The sequence below is a fragment of the Notolabrus celidotus genome, chromosome 1 (genome assembly GCF_009762535.1).
Source record: "Notolabrus celidotus isolate fNotCel1 chromosome 1, fNotCel1.pri, whole genome shotgun sequence".
NCBI classification, from domain to species: Eukaryota; Metazoa; Chordata; class Actinopteri; order Labriformes; family Labridae; genus Notolabrus; species Notolabrus celidotus.
In genome coordinates, this window is record NC_048272.1 from 32,881,528 (window position 1) to 32,904,212 (window position 22,685).

At 39.8% G+C, this 22,685-nt stretch overlaps 1 protein-coding gene across 1 annotated transcript; it reads right to left on the reverse strand.

The window, feature by feature from the left end:
• Nucleotides 1-236: 236 nt before the first annotated feature.
• gdf5 (growth differentiation factor 5) lies at nucleotides 237-11,645 on the reverse strand. The gene is made up of 2 exons (XM_034689044.1): nucleotides 10,248-11,645; nucleotides 237-1,918 (listed from the first exon to the last, which is right to left on the reverse strand). The coding sequence occupies exons 1-2, from the start codon at nucleotides 11,197-11,199 to the stop codon at nucleotides 939-941; spliced, it is 1,932 nt and encodes a 643-aa protein (XP_034544935.1). The 5' UTR covers nucleotides 11,200-11,645; the 3' UTR covers nucleotides 237-938.
• Nucleotides 11,646-22,685: the final 11,040 nt, after the last annotated feature.

A 22,685-nucleotide genomic window follows, 5' to 3' on the forward strand; every position in this document is an offset into this window, starting at 1 on the left:
CTACATTACAGTGACTGATAAAGCACAACTTTTTCAGTATCTCATTTTTATACTTTGTTTTTTTTTGTTGCCAAATTTGCAGCAGGTTGTGACTTTACCACAAACACACTTCAAACCAAACCAACCACAGAAATTCTTTGATGAAATTGTGATTTGGTATTTGAGAATATCACAAATTCCTCTGATAGTTTAGTCTACAGAGCCTGTGAGGGGGCAGAGGATCAGACTGATGAGAGTTTGGAGCTCAGTCAACCAGACATTTTTTATTGAATATCAGTTTATGCAACTTTCCCACATTTGGAGCCAGTCGGATTAGCTCTTCATCACTGGCCTTTTATTTATACATCAGAAATTCTTTACATGCTTCATAAAAAAGTCTCACATACGGCCAACAAATTACTCTTCATCTTACATCTTAGCAGGCGAAGGCACAACGGCAGATAAGTGCTGGAAAAAGGGCATTTTGGAGTATAATCACTACTGCTTCAATAGATTTTATAATACACGCAAAGTTTTTACAACAATCAGGACATACATCAGGTACAAATCTGAAGATAGACAACAACAGGAGTAAAAATCAGTCCATCAGATCAATTGTCTTTAGTCAGGAAGTCTCTCTGATATGTGGACGTTTTCGGCTGCTCTCAGACGGGTCTTGCTCATCACCACTCACAGCAACATTTCACACAAGTTTAAGTGAGTGGGTGTTAAAGAGCATCACCTCAGGAGTTTATGTTTCTCTGTTTAGTCTGACCACAGTCTAGCAGTCTTTGGTATGCAGTCTGATAGTCCACTTGAGTGTGAAGAGCAATGTCTGCTACATAGCTGTGAGTCCAGTCATAGTCCATTAAAGTATATCCTGCTTGTCACAGATTTTATCTTCCTGTTATAAGTCTGATGGACTGCATCTTTCTCTGTCTCACTTCTCGCTTGCTTTGCTACCTACAGCCACATGACTCCACCACCATGTCCTCATACTGCTTGTAGACAACGTTATTGGCTGAGTCGATGTAGAGTATGCTAATTGGACTGAGTCGTGTTGGCACACAGCAAGTGGGCGGCGTCGACTCCGGGTCCATGGAGTTCATCAGGGTCTGAATGATGGCGTGGTTGGTTGGCTCCAGGTGCGAGCGAATGGGGAAGTCACATGCGCCGTCGCAGTGAAAGGCCTCGTACTCCAGTGGGGCGATGATCCAGTCGTCCCAGCCCATCTCCTTAAAGTTCACATGGAGTCGTCTGCGGTTACACCGCGGCCTCGTCGGCATCTTTATCACCTGGTGTTGGGGGAGGGACTGCAGTGGCTGCTGCAGGTTTTTTTTCGCCCCCCTTGAGGCAGGAGCTCGCCGCATTCGTCGCTGGGTGAACAGGTATTCATACACGGTTTTGTTGTCGTGGCCTGACCTCGCTTTAATCTCGTTGTAGAAAAGGTCACGCTTCTTGCTTTTGCCAAACGCCAAGAAGAAAGCTTTTTCCTTGTTGGTCCTTCCAGGTCTAGCGAACCCCAGAGTGCGCAGGTCCATGAGGCGCCCACCTCTGTGCTCGGCAGCCTCGAGTTCAAAGCACAGCTGCTGAGAGTGCTGGTTCTGCTGGTTTCTAAAGCCCTTAAAGACTTTCCATATGTCAAACACTTCCCATTTGCTGCCAAATCCGCCTCCACCGAGCAGATCCTCCATGGTTTTCGTCTGGAGCAGAGAAACCTGTTGTTTACCTGACGCGCAGGTGTACAGCTTCAGGCACGGGGACGAGCCTCCTCCACCCCCTCCTCCTCCGTCAGCGGCTGCAGATCCAAAGAAGGCTCTCCGTGGGTCAGACAGGCGCTTCCTCAGGATGCGTAATTCAGCCCCCAGGAGCCCGTCTCGTTCCAGAGAGCTGACATTGAAGTGATACCTCTGCCGTCTCAGTTGGGGCCCACGCTCGTCTGTGAGGAGGGATACAAAAGCAGAGGCAAGGAAATATGAGTAAAAGCTGACCAAAGGCAAATTTATCCAGAAGTAAACCAGTAAAATCTGTTTTACAGACTGAAATAAACATAAACAAGCACTTAGCTGCACAGACCGACATATGAGTGGATATTTGAAACCACCAAAGTAATGAAAAACTCTTGATTTATACCCCTCCCCCCACCCCCCCCAAAGTGACTGTTGCACTTGTGAAAACATCACATTGAAAAGTAAAAAACTGCTGATTTTATTTAACAATGAATCGATTAATTAAATAAACTTGCATCAGGAGTGTTTGTGCAAAAAGAAAAGACACATCAGTAATTAGATCGTAGCTGCATCCCTAAAGCAAACACATATCACAAAGAGAAACGGGATATAAAAATCAATAACACAAATATTTACACACATCATTACAGTATGCTCATGTTGCCCTTGCAGGCAGATACCAACATGTCACACACTCTCTCATACACACTGTTGTCCCACATATACACAGTCGCACACAAGCACCAGAACATCAGGAAGAACAAACTGAATGGTGTGGTGTGTAATGTTTTCTTTTGTTGTCAGTGAAGGAAACCAGTGAACCTCCATGTCTAAATGAAATCCAGCAATGAAATCCACTACAGCACACACACACACACACACACACACACACACACACACACACACACACACACACACACACTCACACGCACACACACACAAACACACGTACACACGACACCACCAGCAGCAGCAGCAGAAGCAGCAGATCTCTCCCCTCTGTACACTCCTTCTCACGTTATCCCCCACTGCTATCCCCGACTTTAGCATGCATCGAAAAAGTACATTAGAACCAGACAAAGAGACCACATCGGACTGTAAACAGGCCTACTATTCTGGACCTGCAGCTATCTGCTGCACCATCCCTTACACACACACATACACACACACGCGCACGCACACATGCACGCACGCGCGCACGCACACACACACACACACACACACACACGCGCGCGCACGCGCACACACACACACACACACACACACACACACACACACACACACACACACACACACAAATAACAGCTCATGCTTGGAAAATTTGTATCTAATAAGCTCCAAACAAAAGCGAGGATGAAACTACAGTAAAGATTGGAGGGAGGTCTGTGTCACATGAGGTGGAGCAGGTTGTCCAGGTTGTGGATTACCGGATCAGTCCCTGGTTCCTACAGTCCTTGGGCAAGACAGTGAACCCCAAATTGACCTAGAAGCTGTGCCGGTATTGTACAAGTATGAACGTTGAATTAAAGCATGCAGTCTCTGCATATTTGTGTGTGTGTGAGTGTGTGCATGCAGTGTAAAGCACTAAAAGATATCTAAAGAGAATAAAGAAGCTGCATTAATTCTATTTACCATGTGCAGTTTATTTAAAAACAAGAAGTCAAATTGTATTTTGCAAAGTTTTCAGTTTTACTTTCAGTTAACACTTTTTTGGTCCACCTACAGTGGTGGAAAAAAGTTTTGGGACACCCCAAACATTGCATTGAGAATCACTCTTAGGTCTCTAAGTGCAATTTCTTTTAGTACAGTCACAGCCAGGTTTATTTATTTTTTGTTCAGTTTTGAACACATTCTCTGTTATTTGTTGAGTTTGATACCGACAATGTGGAGAACTAACATATCTGTCAAGAATTTAGTTTTGTTAGTTTTTCTTGTAAAAAATAAACAAAAAAAATATAATTTGTATTTGTTTATGTCGGTCTAATGCTTGAAACAGAAAACATATTTTTCAAAAAATATTTAATGACAATATTTGAGATTGTGTAAAATTTTAAGGGTGTCCAGAAACTTTTTTGGTCCACCCTCATTAAAGGGGTAGCTCTTGTAGCTATGAAGCTCCTGAGGTTGTATGAAGTACTTGTCAATCGTAAGTGTTTCACCCACAGTGATTTATGGTCAGCTCGGCCTCTCAGTTTAGAAACCAGGTGAAGGACAGACATGGAAGCTAGGCTATGAACAGAGAAGAGGATCAAGCACAGATCCTTGTGGTACCCCTTAAGAAAGACAATGACGCTTTGACAGTTTTCGGAAAATGCTGCTTGGAAGGACCAGACAGAAGGTTTTTGAGGCTCTTTGAGGGTTTTATGGGCTGCTGACAGGCCCATGAGGAAAGAACTGACAAATGGACATCCCTTCTCGCTGACCTCAGAGTTTCCACTGACACAGTGCTGTTTCAGGTGAATGACTGTTCCTGAGACACAGACAGGTTTGGATGAAGAAGTTCATTTTAGAGGGAAGTCCGAGTCTTGGTCTAAAGCTACATGCTCTAAACCAAAAACCTGGAAATTGAACTCAGCATTAGTTTAAGCAGGCCATGAAGTCAAGCTCAGCTCACAGTACATCAGCTGAAGTTAATGCCAGCCTCTGTCTACGCTCTCTGCAAACTGCTTTGCTACCTGCTTCCACCCCAGCCCCTGCTTAATGTGGTGTCTGATTTTACCAGTGTCACATATATTGGCACTAATGCCTGTGATGCTCTGTGCCCCGGGAGTCTTTGCTGCTGCTTGGCTTGACATTCCACATATATACATGGAAGGGGAGGTAACTCTCCAAACAGAGCCATACCACCAAATATAACTTACTGCATGCAAATAATTATTTTTGACAAAAGTGGTCCAGTCTTAAGTGTAGTTGTAAGACCTGGCTGTAGTTTTAAAGAACAGGATAGTTACATTTGTGGCCAATTGATGTAAAAAACATCTGTATGATTGGAGTAACTTGCATTGACGATGTCTTGAAAACCATTTTAAGACCTTTTGTTTAATCACTGCAAAGCCTCTCTAATGTAAGTTATCCCTTACATCTGCTTCCCTATGGGATCAGGTCAGATCATGTGAAATCACTTTTAGTGGTATGACACACAAACTGGCAGGCATGATCATCTTAATAATGTCCTGTCATGCATGACGCAGCATTACTTTTAAATCTTGTCATTGTTTTAAATTACAGAAAAAAGATCTGTGTCTTTGTGTGTGAAATGCAACTGGTTTCTAACCAGACGTGGTTTTAGTTAGTCACCTGTTATAATAAACTAAGACTCAGTGAGAGAGCGATATGTTGAGTGTGTAGAAGTGTAGGACTCCTAGGAGATACGTTGGGATTGGAAGGTTCTATGAAGCGACTGCTAACACCTTGTTAGTAAAGACAGGTGCAAAGTCATTCGCCACAAAAGAGGTGTCAGTTGGGGGAGCTTGAGAAAGAAAAATAAATGTGGTTATGGTCAAATTCTTTTTTTCAGGATCAAAAAGTCACAGCTGAAATTAATGAAATGTGTTCAGTGAACATCAGGCAGAGACTGCCCAGACAGTAGTTTAGCAGGAGCAGCATGTACAGGTGCATCTACACTATTTCAAACATCATGAAAAAGTAATATTTTTTTCCTTAATTAATTCTAAAAAGGTAAAATTGCATATTTTCCATTTTACCACAAGTCCCTTTCTTAAGTAGCTGATGGGAAATAATAATTTATTCATGATAATTTTATTATTGAGAGGCACCTTTATCTGTAATCATCAGGAAAACATGCCTTGGAATGACAAGATGAGCATGAGCAGTGTGGAGAAGTGAGTGGGCTAAGGGTTTTGGAACTGAAATTATTTAAATTCAGAAATACTTGTGAAATGTAAGAACTTATAAAGAATGAGTCCCCCTAAATGTTTGACATGTTTAAACTTTTAAAGAGAGGTGATGACTTAATGGTCATTTTCGAGATTAGTTTTTGATGCTGTGTTTAGATGAAAACCACGTAACTTTGATGTGTAATATGAGATTTTTTATTATTAGATATTAATATGTGGTGACTGAGAGAAGAGGGGCATGGAAACAAGAAATAAAAGGCAGAGAAATAAAGAAAGAAAGAAAGAAAGAAGGAGGAAGTGTGTTAAAGTGAACAAGTGTGTGGGAAGAGATGTGTCAGGCCATCAGTTACACCTTCTCTCACCCCCTCAACATGTGGAGGAGGTCAGCGGTGATTTGCTGAGGACACACTAAACAAATAAAGCCCAAATTAAAAGTACATTAAGTGGCTGAAATGTAAACCTTTAGCAGGACTAGAAATATTAAACTCTGGTCATTTAAACATTGTTTTAAACAGTTTTACACCCTAAAGATAACATTTCACAGGGGGGCCACCCGACTTGTGGCTGTGAGGAGTGTTTATTTACCCTCCTGAGGCCGTATATCACTGAGAGAAGCAGTGCTGCCAATGACTGACCAGATGGTTATACACAAACACACACTTAGAGAAAACCAGAATTAAACAGTGCACATAGAAAAATACACAAGTTCACGCATGTTCAAACCTTGCCCCAAACCTTACAGGTGCTATATCTCTGGTTGGTAATCAGAGATAATTTTACTTCTATTAAATAAAAAGAGATACAGTTAAAGGGGAAAACATCCAGAGGACTTCATGAGAAGAATCACCCAAGACTTTTCAAAAATGATCTTCATCAGGACCTAGCGGGTGTGGTTTGATTAGATTTGTTTGACAATGTTGGCAACAAAAGCAAACAACCCAACAACTGTCATCAAATCCATGATTTAAATGTTGCTTAATCCCAAATTGTGCATGATAAGAAGGTGACATCACGTTTTCAAAATGCACACACCATGCCAAAACAGACCTGATTAAAACAATCCTTCATACAACATAACCAAAATGTGTTGCCTAAAAAGACTCAGTGTTCTTCACAAGAGGGAAGCAATTAAAAATCCAGATTTTGATTTTTAGCTTTTAAAGGAACAGTTCTGCATTTTACGCAGGAAAATATCAGCCAATATCAGTGTATATGGTACATGTAAGTAATGATGCATAGTAAGCAGCTGGTTATGCAAAATAGGATCCTGTCAGGGTGAGACCCCAACTTTGCGTCTTGTCTCACCCTGTCCTGATTCTGTTTGGCAGGACCACCTGCTCACAATACATAATCTTGCTTCTTCTTTTTGTTTTTAGTTATATTTTTAGGCATTTTTGCCTTTAATGGACAGGACAGCTGAAGAGAGACAGGAAATGTGGGGAAGACATGCAGTAAAGGGTCGAGGCTGGAATCAAACCTGTGACCTATGTGACAAGGGCTATGTCCTCTGTGTATGGGGCACGCGCTTAGACGCTAGTGTTTTTCAGTTGTCATTCTTACCAGATGCAGAAAATAACAGCAGCACCTGTGTAGGGTCATCTTCCTTGTAACTTCAGAAGCCTCTTGGAATTTTCTTCTCAATCAACCAGTCCTGTAACTCTGCCAAAGCCTGTACTGTGTTGTGGTTTGTGGTTGCTTCATGTCTGTTTTCTTCAATATGATTGATGTCTCTTTCACTCATGCCCTTGTGTCATCAGTCTGCACAAAATACTGTTCAATTGTTATGCTTATGACACCCAATTGTACCTGTAAACTAACACAACTTGCGCTACAGCAATTCCAGCAACATCCACATTAACCTCCCACCTGGAGGAGATAAAGGCGTGGATTAATCATAACTTCCTTCCCAATCAGACAGCTCTAAAACTGAAGCCAGTTGACAGTATTTATCAGCCCCACCAGGTCCAGTCATCTCAGATAACCACCATATACTTTTCTGACTGAAACATTCCCTTCCCATCAACCAGGGCGTTAAAATCAACCCAAACCTTTGTGACCTACATTAAAACTTAAAAAACTTAAAACTTAAACTTAAAACTTAAAACGGCTCTAATCTCTGCCTCACTCACTCTCCCTGACACCAAACAAATGGTCCATGCCTCTGTCTCTTTTAGGCTTGACTTCTCGAACACACTTCTCATCAGGATCTGTAACAAGAGCATCTAAGAACTCCAGTACATCCAAAACAGTACAGCTAGGATCCCAATGAGAGTGTGCAAAATATCAACACATCACACCCACCCTGCGTTCACTACACTGACTTCCTTTCTCACTCAGGATGGAATACAAAATCTTCCTTATAACATCCCTCTGCATTGACGGCAATACCACCATCAGACATTTATAATGAGTAAAGTTATGTGCTGTCCAAATAAATTAAGAGTACATAATAAAGATGTCCTCCATGTTATTGACCAATACTATATGAAACTAAAGTTTTTGCCACATTGCCAACAGGAAGAGGTGAAATCATGAACTTTTTAAAATGTGCCCGACTCCTTTCCACAGATCTATTTGATATGTCGTGTGTGATCAGGCTGTGCCTGTCATCAGCGTTGCTATTTATAAGGTCTTGATTGACCATGTTAGGGTTTTTTCGCCAATCAGTATCAAAGTATTTAACACAGCCAGGTGATTAGTCAGAAAGCTGAGTACCCTGCATTCATGTGGTGTCGAATACATCAGGAACACAAAATCCTGAGTTGGAAAAAGCATGTGAGCATCTGCTCATGTTGGAACAACAACTAAAAAACTCTGCACGACTTTGGTGCCAAGCTTGCCGACTTCACATCATATTCGTCATCAACATGGTGGACAATTGATGTTTTGTAAACGGTGTGCATTAACACTAATACAATTATTTTTTGACCAATGCTTTTATGAAGAAAGTGGTGCATTGAAAACAATCGTGTTGCATAGCTCAACTGATGAGTTTCCCCTGCTCTTTGTTGTCACATAAATAGTGGAAAGATATCAGCATAGAGTTTAAACTCTCTAAGTAGTGACAGTCCACACATCTTCCTTATGGCATCTGTGTTATTTGGTGTTGTTACAACCTTCAGACTGTTGCTACTTTCACGAGAACACACCAAAGTTGGAATAGCAACATCCCAACTTGGAAACTGGGACCATCGAGGAACAGCATAAAGTAAGATTAAAGCTCCTGTGAAGAATGTTCTGCTTCTGTTGATTTTGGTGCCCCTTGTGGACAGAGTGATACCTCCTATCTCTTTGCTAATCTTGTCCTGTACATGTGTAGAAATCTGTTACTGATTTCTTTTAACAGTCAAATGTATCACACACTTTGAGTATTTTCCATGGTAAAAGTAAAAAAGGCAGTTACCTCAGCATGCTTTAAAACACCTGGTCTGACACCTACCCCCTCACAGCAGTTACAGGTATTAAATTTACAGCACAGGCTTTTCAGCAGTTGTTGAAGAGGGTCTTGTTTGCATTTTAAGGTTGTAGAGCATAACAGACTGTTTCATAATCAGCTAAAAGAAAATTCTGACAGTAGCTTTAAAGTAAAAAAAATCTTAAGATAAATAAAAAAAATGATCAGGTCAACTCATAAAAAAGGCTTATTCTGGTGTTCGTTTGAAAAAGTTTCCCATTTAAAACTTCACCTGGAGGTTTTTTCTGCCACAGCCATGAATAAATAGTTAAAACAATTAATACTGAGCTTTACACTGTTGTATTTCATGCCTTTGGACTGCTAGGTTAACTCTCTTCTTGTGTTCAAGAATAGCCAACAAATATCTCCCAAATCGTTGAACTGTACCTTTAACACGTAATGTGGTGACATGTAGATGTGTGATAGCTCACTCTGCTCACGGCAGCTTTGAAGTCAGTTCCAGCACATTTATGTACAACAGAGTCATCTCTTTTCCCATCATCCCCTCTGTGTGTGTGTGCGTGTGCGTGCGTGTGTGTAGGAGCAGCTGACCTCCCCGCCTCCCTTCCAGATGCTCTAACTCTCTTACCTCACGAACTCCCCAACACAGGCATGTCTACATTTTAGAGAATTTACAGCCCTGTTTCCAGAGCCGCCGTCCTCCAGAAACCTCCAGACTGGTGCTTGACCTCCAATGCTCTCCCTCACATCTCCCAGCCAGAAGTCAGACATCATCTCCCCCTCATTTAGCCTCACTCACAGCGGTTTGTGCCTCAGCACTCTGCTCACAGCTGGGCTTGTGTCCTTTCTTTTTTCATATATTTTATGATGCAAAGAGAGTTTATCAGCACCACCCCTTCACTGAATTATATCAAGAGACAAAATGAATCTCAAACCAAAGGGGGAATGATCATTGAGTAATATCAAACGCCACACTCGCGGTTTCAGTCAGTAACGGGCCTCCTGCCAAATGTCAAAATCATCCCTCAGACTGGATACGAGAGCTTGCCAAGTTTTTTCTTAGCCAAACAAAAAACTTAAGATCGATCAATTTCTTGTTTCAGGTTCAATGAAGTTTGAATTATAACTACAAATTTAATTTTAATATAATGAAAGCTGTCATTATGAAGCAAATGATTTGTTTTATCTCCTGTCTAACTCCAAAACCTCAAACCGCATCAGCAAAACAGAGGAAGAGAGATAACTTATTGGAGAGCGGTGAGTTACCTTGTCCTTTGTCCACGAAGCTGGTGATGGTGTTAGCCAGTCCCGCTTCATGCAGCGCGCTACTGTTCAGGTCCCCGCTGGAGAGAGACCAGTACAACGACAGCATGTAGTCGTGAGGAATAACCAGCGGCTGTTTGTGTTGCGTTTCCCGGTTGAGTACTTTTGGGTACTTGAAGCTGACTCCCCGCTGCGCCACTGGACCTGCTGCCTGCTGCTTCTGCTGATTTTGCGCACCGACTGCTCTCTGAGGCGGCCCCGTGCGTGCCGGAGAAACTGCGCTCGCTCCTGGAGCAACTTTCCCAAATTGTTTCCCTTGCAGTGCACTCCTTCCAGCAGCTGCCGTTCCGACTCCTTTTCCTGCTGCATGCGCGCTAAAAGCTGCGGGAGCGTGCGCCTTAACTTGAGCATTCCCGCCAGGCACCCAGGAGCGCACAGCCTCTTTGCGCCCTAAGCTGATTGCTCTGTCCCGTTGTTGTTGTTGTTGTTGTTGTTGTTGTTGTTGTTGTTGTTTTTGTTGTTGTTGTTGTTGTTGTTGTTGTTGTTGCTGCTGCTCACGACTCAACAGCACTGTTCCGCTGCGCGATGGCGAGGATGCGGACGCAGATTCCTTGGCTGAAAGTTTGGTTTTAGTAACAGCCGTTTCGCCCCTGATTAACGGAGGACCTGCGCGGATCCGCGTAATCCTCGCTGCATTCACCGGTGAGGGTTTCCCAGTCCCAGGAGCGGTCGCCACTTGCCTTCCCGCTGTAACTGCTGACCCACCAGTTCCTCCAGCGGTCCCCCGGTGGCTTTGTCCTCCTTCCCCGCCGCCTAACACGCGCTTTGCCACCTCTCCAAGCCGGTGTTGCTGATGCTCGCTCGGTCTGGTCCGGCTGAGTGAACCGAGGATGGGATGCAGGTAAATGAGAGTCCAGCAGCTCAGCAGGAGAGAGAGACGCTTCACAACTTTCATTCTAATGTCCTTTTGCCCTTTGCCAGGCCGTCATTGTATTAAACATCAGTCTTTTCAAATTGAATTCTTCTGTTTGGTTAAAATAAGAGAAGGGAGCAGTCCGGTTCGGTCCGAGTCTTTCATCCTCTGAGTCTGTTCTTTGCTCTGCCACAGATGAAATGCATAAAAAGTGCCTCTCCCGTCTCAAAAAGGCTGCAGACATATGCGAAGTTGGAAAAGCATAAATGTGGACTGTAACCGATTTTAATAAGTTGGAGAAACAAATCCTGCAAACCTTTATTTTCCCATCCGTCGTATGTAAGCACCATAGTGCTGCAGAGATCCTGCCTGTGATGGAATAAAGCAATCCAAGAAAAGGCTGATAAAAGAAGTGCACTTGCTCTCAACACTCCACGGCACGATTCTGCTGGATATCTGGTAAGAAACTTCTTTAAATCCCACTTTTTTTCCAAGAGAGGCAAGAATGGCGTAATGCCGCTGCCTCCGTTTTTTTTTTCTCTTTCCCTTCAAAGTTTGAACTCCGTCCAGTGAAAATATTTCACTCACACACCAACCTGCAGGTGCTCGAAAAATCCTCCAACAAACCTGAGCGCAGGAATTGGAAACGGAATTCCAGAGCTGTTTTAATTACGCCGTGATGTCATGCTGTCCAAAGTCATTTAACAGCAATATTTCTTCTCCAATCTTCCTCCCCACTTTCCACCAATGACTCACAAAAGCTGTAGCACAAAACGGCTTAAAACTGCCCCCCCCTAAAGTCACACACATATATTCATACACACACGCGCGCGCACACACACAAACTCTATCTCCACAGGAAAAAAAGAAAAGAGAAAAACTTTGCTTTATGTAATTTGAAGTGAGCACTTTGTCTAGGCTCCCACTTTCTCCTTACTACACGCACACACACACACACACACACACACACACACACACACACACACACACACACACACACACACACTTTGCTCTAGTCAAAGAAAAGTCTAGGAGTAGGCGAAGTATTTAGACACTTCACTTTGATGAAAGTAAACCATACGAATACTTCTCATCTAAAAGTTTTCATGTTTTCAGAGTCTTGGGATCAAACAGGGATCCCTTCATGCCTTCAAATCAGTTTAACATAATGTTATTATTGATCAAAGTGACTCTGCAAACTTTGTGACCCTATGGTGGTCAATATGGTTTCAGTCAAAAAAAAAATCTGATGTACAAAACAAAGAAATCATTCTTTTTCAGTTTCATACAGCTGACCTAAACCAGATTGAAGCGTCTATTATCTGTACTACGAGATTATCAGGCTATGTTTTGGCCCGATTCCCTCCTTATGATAAAAGTCAACAAAGGCTTAATTATTAAATTTAATAATCTTAAAAATCTGACTCTGATCTTTACACCTTAAGGTTTAAAGATCAGAGTCAGATTTTCCTGTGCTGTGAAGTGTGATGTTAAAAAGAAAACATGTTTAATATTTGCGATTTATGTTGTGTGGGGGGGAAACCTGAGGACAGCTGAGCAAGCGTTGTCCGGATTGTCGAATGGAAAGAAATGATAGCCAATCAGGAAGCAGGCTGACTGACGAAGGAAGCAAACACAGCAACTTGGAGACGCAGGCTGTTTCTGAAACCGCCTAGCAGTACGTACTGATTTGGCCACAACTCAGTATGTAGTAAGCAGTATGTGAACAAGAGCAAAATCTGCAGTGTGCCAAAACTCCCCAGATGTCTACTGATTCGGGAAACTTTCCCAGTATGCATCGCACCAGTCTGCCTCAAGTACTGTATCCCATAATGCACAGCACAGCTTTTTCTTTTTCCTTCTTTTTTTGACGGGAGGAAATCTGTTTTTGGGTGCTGTGAAGGTTATTGAATTACATATAAACCACTTCCTAACTTTTTAAATCATAAATGGATGCTAAAGGAGCACATTGTCTACTTCCGCTTTCCGAAATCGGAAATCTAGTGACGTCTGGCCCAGCATACTGCAACACAGATCGAACAGAACAGTCATACCACATACTAAATTTAAACGCAGTATGTAGTAGGCAATACCTATTGCCTACTACATTAGTAAGTAGTATGTAGCAGGCCTGCCTACTATACTAGTACCTACTGATTTGGCCAAAATTCAGTATGTAGTAAGCAGTATGTGAACAAGAGCAAAATCTGCAGTAAGCCAAAACTGTCCGGATGTCCCTGATTCAGGAAAATTTCACAGTATGCATCGAACCAGTCTGCCTCAAGTACTTTTTCCCACAATGCACAGCGCTCGTTCCGTTTTTTTTTCTCTTCTTTTTTTGACGGGGGAACTCATTTTTTAGGTGCTGTGAAAATTATTTAATTCCATATAAACCGCTTTCTTACTTTTTAAATCAGAAGTTGATGCCAAAGAAGCAGTTTTGCTATCGGCTTGACCGCTGCTTACTTCCGCTTTCCTAAACCAGAAGTTCAGTGACGTCTGGCTCAGCGTACTGCAACACAGATTGAACAGAACAGTCATACAACACTGTAAGACATTTCAAGCTGGTTTAACTTGGAAATGTAAATTCCCCCACTTTCTTGAAAATGTAAGTTCATTCAACTTCAAAACTAGCTTTGTCTTAAATCCAAAATTAAAGTTCAAAAAGTTGATTTAACTATAATGTACTAGTTGTCACAATATTGTTGTTTAAGTTATGTATGTTAGTTAACTTTTGATATTTCACTGATTCAACTTTATACTGCAACTTCAAACAATGAATTATATAGTTTTATTGCAGTTATAAAAATTGTCTTACCTAGTTGAAAAAACACACATTTCTCTGTTGTTTCAAGTTTTTCTTAAGGTAAAATAACTTGACTAATTTGTTTTTACTTGTCTTTATACGCTAGGAGAATTTCTGTTTCTAAATTGTTTTAACTTAGCTGCATCAGTTATTTTGACAAATGATTGTAAGTATGGATACCAGTAGGCTATGTTTAAATCCACGAACCACCAACATCAGGGTTTTAAAGCTAGCATTATTGACCGTGCAAACTAGCTAGTATCAGGTAAAACAGGAATAGCTTCACAAAGAAAATAATATCGTGCACCCTTTTACATTTTTTTTTTTGATATGATACAAATGTTAAATGAATCAAACCAAAAGGTCGTGGGCAGGATGGTGGACGAAGAAGAATTGGCTTAACTTAAAAGCCTCCAACCTTTCCATTCAATAGACTACCAACAGCACTACATGCATCCTCCTACAGCAAAGGAAAAGTGTAAAAGAACATAATAGAGAGAAAATAAATTAATCTTAATAAATATATATAAACTTATATCAAAATCCCCTATTCCCGCTTCTTTTGTTCTTTTATTTTTTAAACTTAGAAAAGCTAGTTCATTGAACATGACAAAATATCTAAATCGTCCAAACAATTCATTCTTGCAATTTTTACATTCCAAAACTCATATAGCTTAGTTCAAAGTCTAAAATTTCTTCAGGCTCTTTGAGTTAAAGAAAAAAAAGTTTATGGATATAAGTAATTGGGGCTATAATGTTTTACAGTGTACATACTAAATTCAGACGCAGTAGCTACTGCCTACTACATTCGTAGGTAGTATGTAGCAGGCCGTTTCGAAAACAGCCTCACTCTCGATCTCTGCTGTCCTTGTCTGGACTGCAGGACCTGATTTTAAAATATCCCAAATGTGGTTTGGCCTACTGATTTGACAGAAACTAACATTTTTGCCACAGTGACAACAAGCTAGGGTGTAATCTGACAAACTCCTTTAACGTGGATTGATTTGATTTGATGTGTGTGATCATTTTCTCTCTGGCCTTATCTTTGCTGTTGAGAATTAAAACTGAGTCCTTTGATACACAGACTATGTTTTACATTCTCCACCTCTTCATTTTCGTCCTTCAATAAAAGACAGGCGGCCTCATTTTGATTCTAAAACTCTGGAGGCTGAATTTACAATGCCACAAGGAGTGCCAACTTAATGTCATAAATCCAGTGTAGACCAAGCTCGAGGAGTAATCACCAGCCAGAAAGCTTGGGTTGAGACTTTGAGATGTTGGCAGTCGATGAGGGTCTCTGGTGGTTTGTAACACTAGCTGTGTTCTGGTACTGTGTTTGTCTTACTGCTCTGTCTCTCTGAACTTTCATTCTTTATTTTCTTTATTGGAGTCTTATACTGCACAGCTCTGTGTATGATGGATGAACAGAAGTGATTGGATAATATGAGGCTGTCATGGATCACACATAAACTCAACCTGATCCAGTCAATTTGATAAAACAGCCAAGGGATGTGAGTAACTGTGACTGGCCAAGGAGCTGCAGCGAAGACAAGGCTCAGTAACAGCTTTATGTGTGCTGTTATTGTAAAATATACCCCGGCCTGATGCGTTCACACAGTATGTTGTTGTTTTTCTCTCAGGCGTTTTAGTTTGGAGTTATATTTCAGTGAGCTTGGCTGACTTTATATGATGATATCTGCGGCTGAAATACAAACAGAGCCACAAATCAAAGCTTTACCGGTCCTTCAGTTTGATTTAAGTTCAAGTTTATGGCTACAGAAGCAGTAATGTTTTAAAGCCCTGCATAAAAAACATTATTCAGCTCACTACTTATTGGCTAATCTTTGTTTTAACAGTGCACCAGCACATATATACATATCAGTATGTACTTGGATGCAAGATGTGAAGTTATGGGACAAAATGAGTAATATAAGTCAAGTCAACTTTATTTATATAGCACATTTAAAAACAACATATGTTGATGAATGCTTTACAAGGTAAAAAGTGCAAGAAGACAATATTTTTTGAAAATTGTCAAATCTGTGGTGATATGAATGTTCTCATTTCGAGGAGAAGGCCAAAGAGAAGAGATGGGTCTTCAATACTGACTATGGAGGGAGCAGATCTTATTTGAAGTTATTACAGAGATTTGGGGCAGCTATTGCAAAGTTTTTCGATGAGTCTTAGGCACATCCAGGAGCAGCTGTTTGGTTGACCTCAGTGCTGTAACTAGGGAATAAACATCAGCTACGTAAGATGGTGCCAATCCATTGAGGGCCTTGTGCATTAACATTGACATGTTTGTTTGTTTTTTTAAAATTTGGAATCACATGAGTTCACAATTGTACAGATTACATTGTTACTTATCATAGTGATCCACCTTATTTTTTAATGTTACAAGACAGAACTCAATAAAAACAAAAACAAAAACAAACAAACAAAAAAGAAAAAGATAATGAAAGAACGTGGGATGTCTGTTTCACAAGAAAGTAATACATACAAATACTTTGATACACAGAAGTAAGTTTGAATACCTTAAACAAAAGAAGGTCTTTTTGTAGAAATATAAGACATCCACTTACTCCACACTTCCTCAAATTTGTCTTTCTGAAGCTTCAAAGAAAAGGTAATCCGTTCCATTTTAAAAATGTCATTAATTATATCATACCAGTCATCGATAGATGGTTGGGCAGGTTCAAGCCATTTTCTGGTTATTGCTTTCCTGGCAGCTATGCTAAATATTCCAAATAAATACATTTTCTATTATTGGATGTGTGGAGGTGTCCACCAAAGAGCTGGTCCCAACTAAAGGTCACATTTGTATCAAACACCTCCCTTAGTTCTTTGTGTATATCAAACCAAAAAGGGCGTATTTGGGGACAGGACCAAAACAGGTGATAATGATTTGCTTGCTGACTGCCACAGTTCCTCCAAAAGCTGGAAGAACCTGTGTGGTTTAATTTCTGAAGTGGTGTTCTAAAATATCTGATAAGACACTTCCATCAAAAAAACCTCCATGAGACTGAGCTCGTTATCTTCCATTGCAGTTCACAATATTTGTCCCACATCTCCTCAGAATACATTAAGTTCTCTTTATCATTTTTGTTTTATGTATGAGGTGCATTCTGTTCTCATCACTTGTAGACCTTTGTTTAACCTTGAGATTACTTTGAGCCCAGAATCTGACCTATAGGCACTTATAAAGATCATAGACAAATAATTTTCAAACACCTTTTGAATTTGCAATCCCAAGTTGTTTATGTGGTGGCGTGTTTAAAGATATCTAAATAAATCACCATTATTCAACCCACACAGTCTCTTCAAAGTCTGGAACTACTCAATGTACCCTTGTTGAAGAAAGTGCAATAAGAGGTGAGGCCCTGTTTAGCCATTTTTATAGTTAGAGTCCAGTTTGCTAGGGGCAAAGGTCATGGGAACACCCTTTAAAAATTTGTAGTCTTCAGACAAGTCATTCTTAGTAATAATACTTAGCCATATTTTAAGAGACACATTGATCCACTTACTACCTATTTTCATAAGATTTATAGCAAGTCTTTTGTCACCCAAACAAGCCGGAATTGGAACTTCCCCTGACATGTTTTCTTCAATACTTTTCCATTTTACTTGGTAATCAGAGTTGCACCAACAGAATAATGTCCGCCAATTGAGTAGATACATAATAATCCTTCAAGCATGGGAGTGCGAGTCCCCCTTTGCTTCTTGGTAACAGGAGTGTTTGATATTTTATCCTCGGTTTTCTCCCTTGCCAGATGTACCGCGATATTAGTTTATCCCATTCTTTAAAATTTTTATCAGATATCTCAATTGGAAGAGTCTGAAACAAGTATAAAATTCTAGGCAAGATGTTAACTTTTATAGACTCAATTCGTGACTCAAAGCTTAATATTGGAATTTAATTCTATCTCTTCTGTCCTACTTTATTTTCTGAGACAGTTGGTTGAAATTTAAATCAAAAATTTGGTAAATCCTTTGGGATATTAATCCCCAAATATTTTATGTATTTCAAGTCCCAGTTTTGTTTGATATTTAAACATATGATCTGATTAGGTGTGTAGTCAAAACTAAGTATTTGGGTCTTCAAAAGATTCACTTTATAACCTGAAACAGATCCAAAAAGATCTAGAAATAACAACAGTTTGAGAGTTGTCTGATCCGGGTTAGATAGCTAAATCAAGATATCATCAGCAAACAGGGAGATTTTGTGTTCTTCATTCAATATCTTTATACCTTTAATATTTTCATCCTGATAACTCCCTGGCTCAAAGCTTCAATAAAGACAGCAAATAACAGAGGGCTTATTGAACAACCCTGTCTTGTCCCTCTTTCTAGTCCAAAATAATTTGATATGGCTCCATTCACTTTTATTTTTGCACTTGCTCTGTTATATAAGGTTTGAATAACTTTGATAAATGTCTAGTGGAAGCCGAGATTTCTCAGAACCCAATAGAGAAACACCCAATTACTTGATCAAAGGCTTCTTCCGCGTCAAGACTCAACACTACTGCCTGGAGTTGTTTTTAACAGTATGTTCAATCACATAAATGATTATGTTGCCATGTACATTTTAATTGATACATAAAAATATATTCAATATAAATGTGTCCTTGATTTTGTGGTAATTATTTAAGTAAATTTAAATGAAAATATATGGAATAGAATCAACTTAATATGGTTACATTAAATATAATCATTCTGGATATATAATTATAAATTGATAGAAAATTGAATGGATCCTACTTAATGTAATTAGTCAGTTTTTAATTTAAATTCACTTGGATGTTATTGGCGCGTTTTTTTTTTTTAATGCAGCGAGTCACAGGACACTTGTGGCAAAGCCAGACGACTGTTGTCCCTCTTCTTCCTCTTTACTCCTGGGTGGTTGACAAGGTAAGGAAACGTATTTTGTTTTTTTACTGGAATAACAAAGACAACTAACATCCCACTATAAAAGAATATTTCCTACATCTTGGCAATCACCTAAAGCGTCATGAAACTGTAGACTGTGTTTTTGTTGGATGTACATTCAAGACAAACATATATGGAACATTTTTTTTCACATAAAAGCAGAAAGCACAGGTCTCATTCACTCACAGACTTTAATTCAGAACTAATTGGTGAACACCAAACTTTACCTCATCAATCTGACCATTTAGGTGATTGTGACGATGAGTATACTGTTTTAGATGATCAAGTTGATATCTCAAAGGAAATTCACCAATGAATAGGCTCACTTCTCTTGAAGTTAGAAAGTGTGCACAACGTGTCTGGTAAATGTATTGATGATTTGGTGGAAGAGCTTCATTTTATATACACAGCGTCTGTTCCAGTAATTCGTCAGCTAGTCGATACAAGTTTAGAAAGAATAATTGTGCTTTGGATGAGGCCATTGTCACTGAATTAGTGGAGGAACTTTGTAAATCACACCCTACAAGCAAAGCACTGGGAGTGGATGGACCCTCCGGTTCTGTGTATAAAAGAAGAAAATATTTCAAGGAGCAGTTTGAATTTATTGAGCCAGTGGAGTACATCCTCCATTCACAGGAGAACCTCAGCTTTCAATACGTGCCCCTTCTAAAGACTTTGCAAAATATATTGCTCTTGAGACTTTGAAAAAACAACCGAGCTCATCCACTCAGTATGTCTCATTTCAAGATGGGGAATATTTTCAAACAACACAATTTTTTTGCTGTAGAGGAACCAAGAATTGCCTTAATTCTCTACATTGATGACTTTGAGGTTTGCAACCCTATAGGGACATCACGCAAAAAACACTGTTTATTGGATTCTGGCAAATGTACCATCTGGACTGCGCTCTACACTTTGTGCAATAAATTTGGCCATTCTCTGCAAAGCTGTAGATGTTAAAAGATTTGGCTATGACACTGTGTTAGAGCCTCTCTTAAAAGATTTGACCGTCTCGGAACAAGAAGGAGTTTTCGTTCCCTGTGCTGGAAAGAACATTAGAGGAACAGTATACTGTGTAGCTGCAGACAATCTTGGAGCACACTCTCTTGGAGGACTGGTTGAGAGCTTCACAGGTCCTTACATCTGCAGGTTCTGCTTAGGACACCGCTCTGAATACTCTGAAAAAGAGGTACGCTGTGGGGATTTTCATCTTATCACCAAACCGCAACTCACAAAGGAAGCCATGGCCAACGGAATTCATCCTGCCAGAATTCTCTGTTGAACGGAAATAATTCTTGACAGAGCCAATGAAGTTTACAAAAAAGATGGCACACTGCTGAGAATCCCAAACTTGATGAATCATCCCCCTGCAGCCGTTTTCAGTGGTGGACAATGAGGGATTTAAAAGGGATTTTTTTTTAATTTGCTTGTTACTTGAAACACTGGATGGGCCTGCACTGCTCATTGCACTTGAAAAGACCGGTTTTTACTTGTTTTGTAATGTGTAGGTATGTTTTAGGCATGTTATATCTTAAATAAAAATACATATACAAGTAGTTATGTCTCCTTGTATTAGTTTGTCCACCTGTTATTGACATAATGCGCAAATATAGATATTCAAATGGTTCGAACCTATGGGTTTTTTTAGAGCGAATATTCGAATGTCATTTTGGAGCAATTTTGACAGCCCTAGTTGGTAGTAATAAATGGGATTAGAACATTTGAGCATTATGTTTGTGTTCAATTACAGTAAGTGTGTTTATCCTTATCATTCCTGGCACTTAATTTTCCACACTATGACATTTTTTCCCAAAGTCATCTTATTTTTTTGACAATACCGCAATAATACCGTACCGTGGCCTTAATACCGTGACGATACCGTACCGTGAGATTTTGATATCGTTGCATCCCTATTCTACATAGAAAGTTTTTTTAAATTTGAAAAATCAAATCAAAATGTTATTAACAGAAATATCCCTGATCAAAAATATTCCAGAGTTGCATATAAATTGAATGTGTTGTTTATGCAGTATTTTAGGGTCCAAAATAATAATTTTGTGTGTGAGTGTTGTATGTTTACATTCAATTTAGAAAACATCTAGTGACTTTTTTTGTCCTTTTTTTCCTCAATTGGCTTATCAGTTGTTGAATTTATTTTCAGGTCTCCACATGCTCCTCTGTTGAGAGGACCAGAGAAGTTGTCCTCTGATGCCTGGTAGAATACCTTGGAGAACATGGGGATCATCTCATCAAAGAATTCAATGTAGGTGAATCTTCATCAGCTTAATTTTAGTAGTGTAATCCCTTGATTGGATGCTGTTGTCTATAGATGGATAATGATGTTATAAACTTTTTTGTTAACATGTGATATGCAGTTTTGTAATGTGATGTGTGGAAATTCTTTTGATGACACTATACTATGTCATGACACTGAATAAGGTTTGCATGTTGCAGGGCACCGAGGACTCGGAGGAACTTGAACAACTTGTGGTGGCGATCACTGTGACAACAAAGCTGAACACTCCCCAAGTGACAACTCAAAGGAAGTTGGAGTTTTCATCAAGGGTATGGAAGTTGGAGATATTGCCAGAGCTTGCTATCTCCTTCTTGGCTTGACCTACACACTGAATCTGGATTATCCCAGGCAGCTCAAGAATACCTTTGAGGTTTTCCAAAACTTTTTATGGAACTGGATGCATCAAAGCTGTCAAAGAAAATTCCAGTCCTTCAAGAGCAAACTTCTGGCTTGAAATGAGACAGTGGTCAAGTGTGGTCACACTGTTGTGCCTCACAATGTTCAGCTCCTGCAGAGCTAAAGAATGGTTGTAGTTTTAAGGTAAATAATGTTCTGGACTCCAGGTCACAAATGCTGTTGAAAGAGGATACCACTTGCACTTCCATGTTTTATGTTATTATGGCACTTGCACTTAAAGGATGTTTCTTAACATCAGGCACAATGATTACGAATCACACAACGCCCTTCAATGGTCCTGCGTGAGTCTTATTTTGTTATAAGCATCTGTTTGCTTTTTAAATTTTTTGGAACGTGATGCTTTTGTGAAAGACAATGTTTCGCTCCTGCAGAGCTCAAGATTTGCATGTTAAAATGTTAAAACAAGTTTGTTAGCACAGATTGCAAAAAAATGTCAGTAAAATTGCTACTGTGGTCAGCTCAAGGTAAAAATGCATACAAGTACAAATTGTGGCATCTGAACTTTTCAAGAATTTTCTTTCCACTTATGATCATAGTTGATATCTGTCAGTGTCTTACTGGAATGAGAAAGCATGCACACTAACATGGGAGATGTTCGGTTTTGCAAAGGTATTTTTGTTGTCTTCTATGATTGAATGTGAATTGTGGTCAGTTCAGCGTAAAAACTATCTTGTACTAAGTGCAAATTCCGTTTTATGTTGAGCACATGCACTTTAGGTTTGTTTTAAGACGAGAAGAAAATTATTTTGGTTTATACCAGGAACACAAAGGGTTTCTCTGAGAAACTTATTTGTCAACATTTTTTTGTGTATTTATAGGACAATGTAAGCCCTAATGTTTCCAAAGGTGTTTTTGAATATCTTCTGTTTTCACAAAAGGGTCCAGGCACAGCATTTTTTTTAGATTTCAAAGGTTGCAATAAAATGCTGTTTCTTTAATTAAGCGATACAAATTAAAAATGTTACTTATTGTAAACATAAAGCATCCTTGTATATTGTTTGAATATCATGCATTCTTAAATTTCATGTGAATTGACTCGTCTCAGTTTAAAATGTAATTTACAAAAATATAGTTGTTATTTCT

Excerpts from the sequence above, each read along its gene's own strand:
- gdf5 (XM_034689044.1), bottom strand. The coding sequence starts at position 11,199 with ATGAAAGTTGTGAAGCGTCTCTCTCTCCTGCTGAGCTGCTGGACTCTC. Across the intron at positions 1,919-10,247 it reads CTTCGTGGACAAAGGACAAG|ACGAGCGTGGGCCCCAACTG; the intron begins GTAACTCACCGC and ends CCCTCCTCACAG.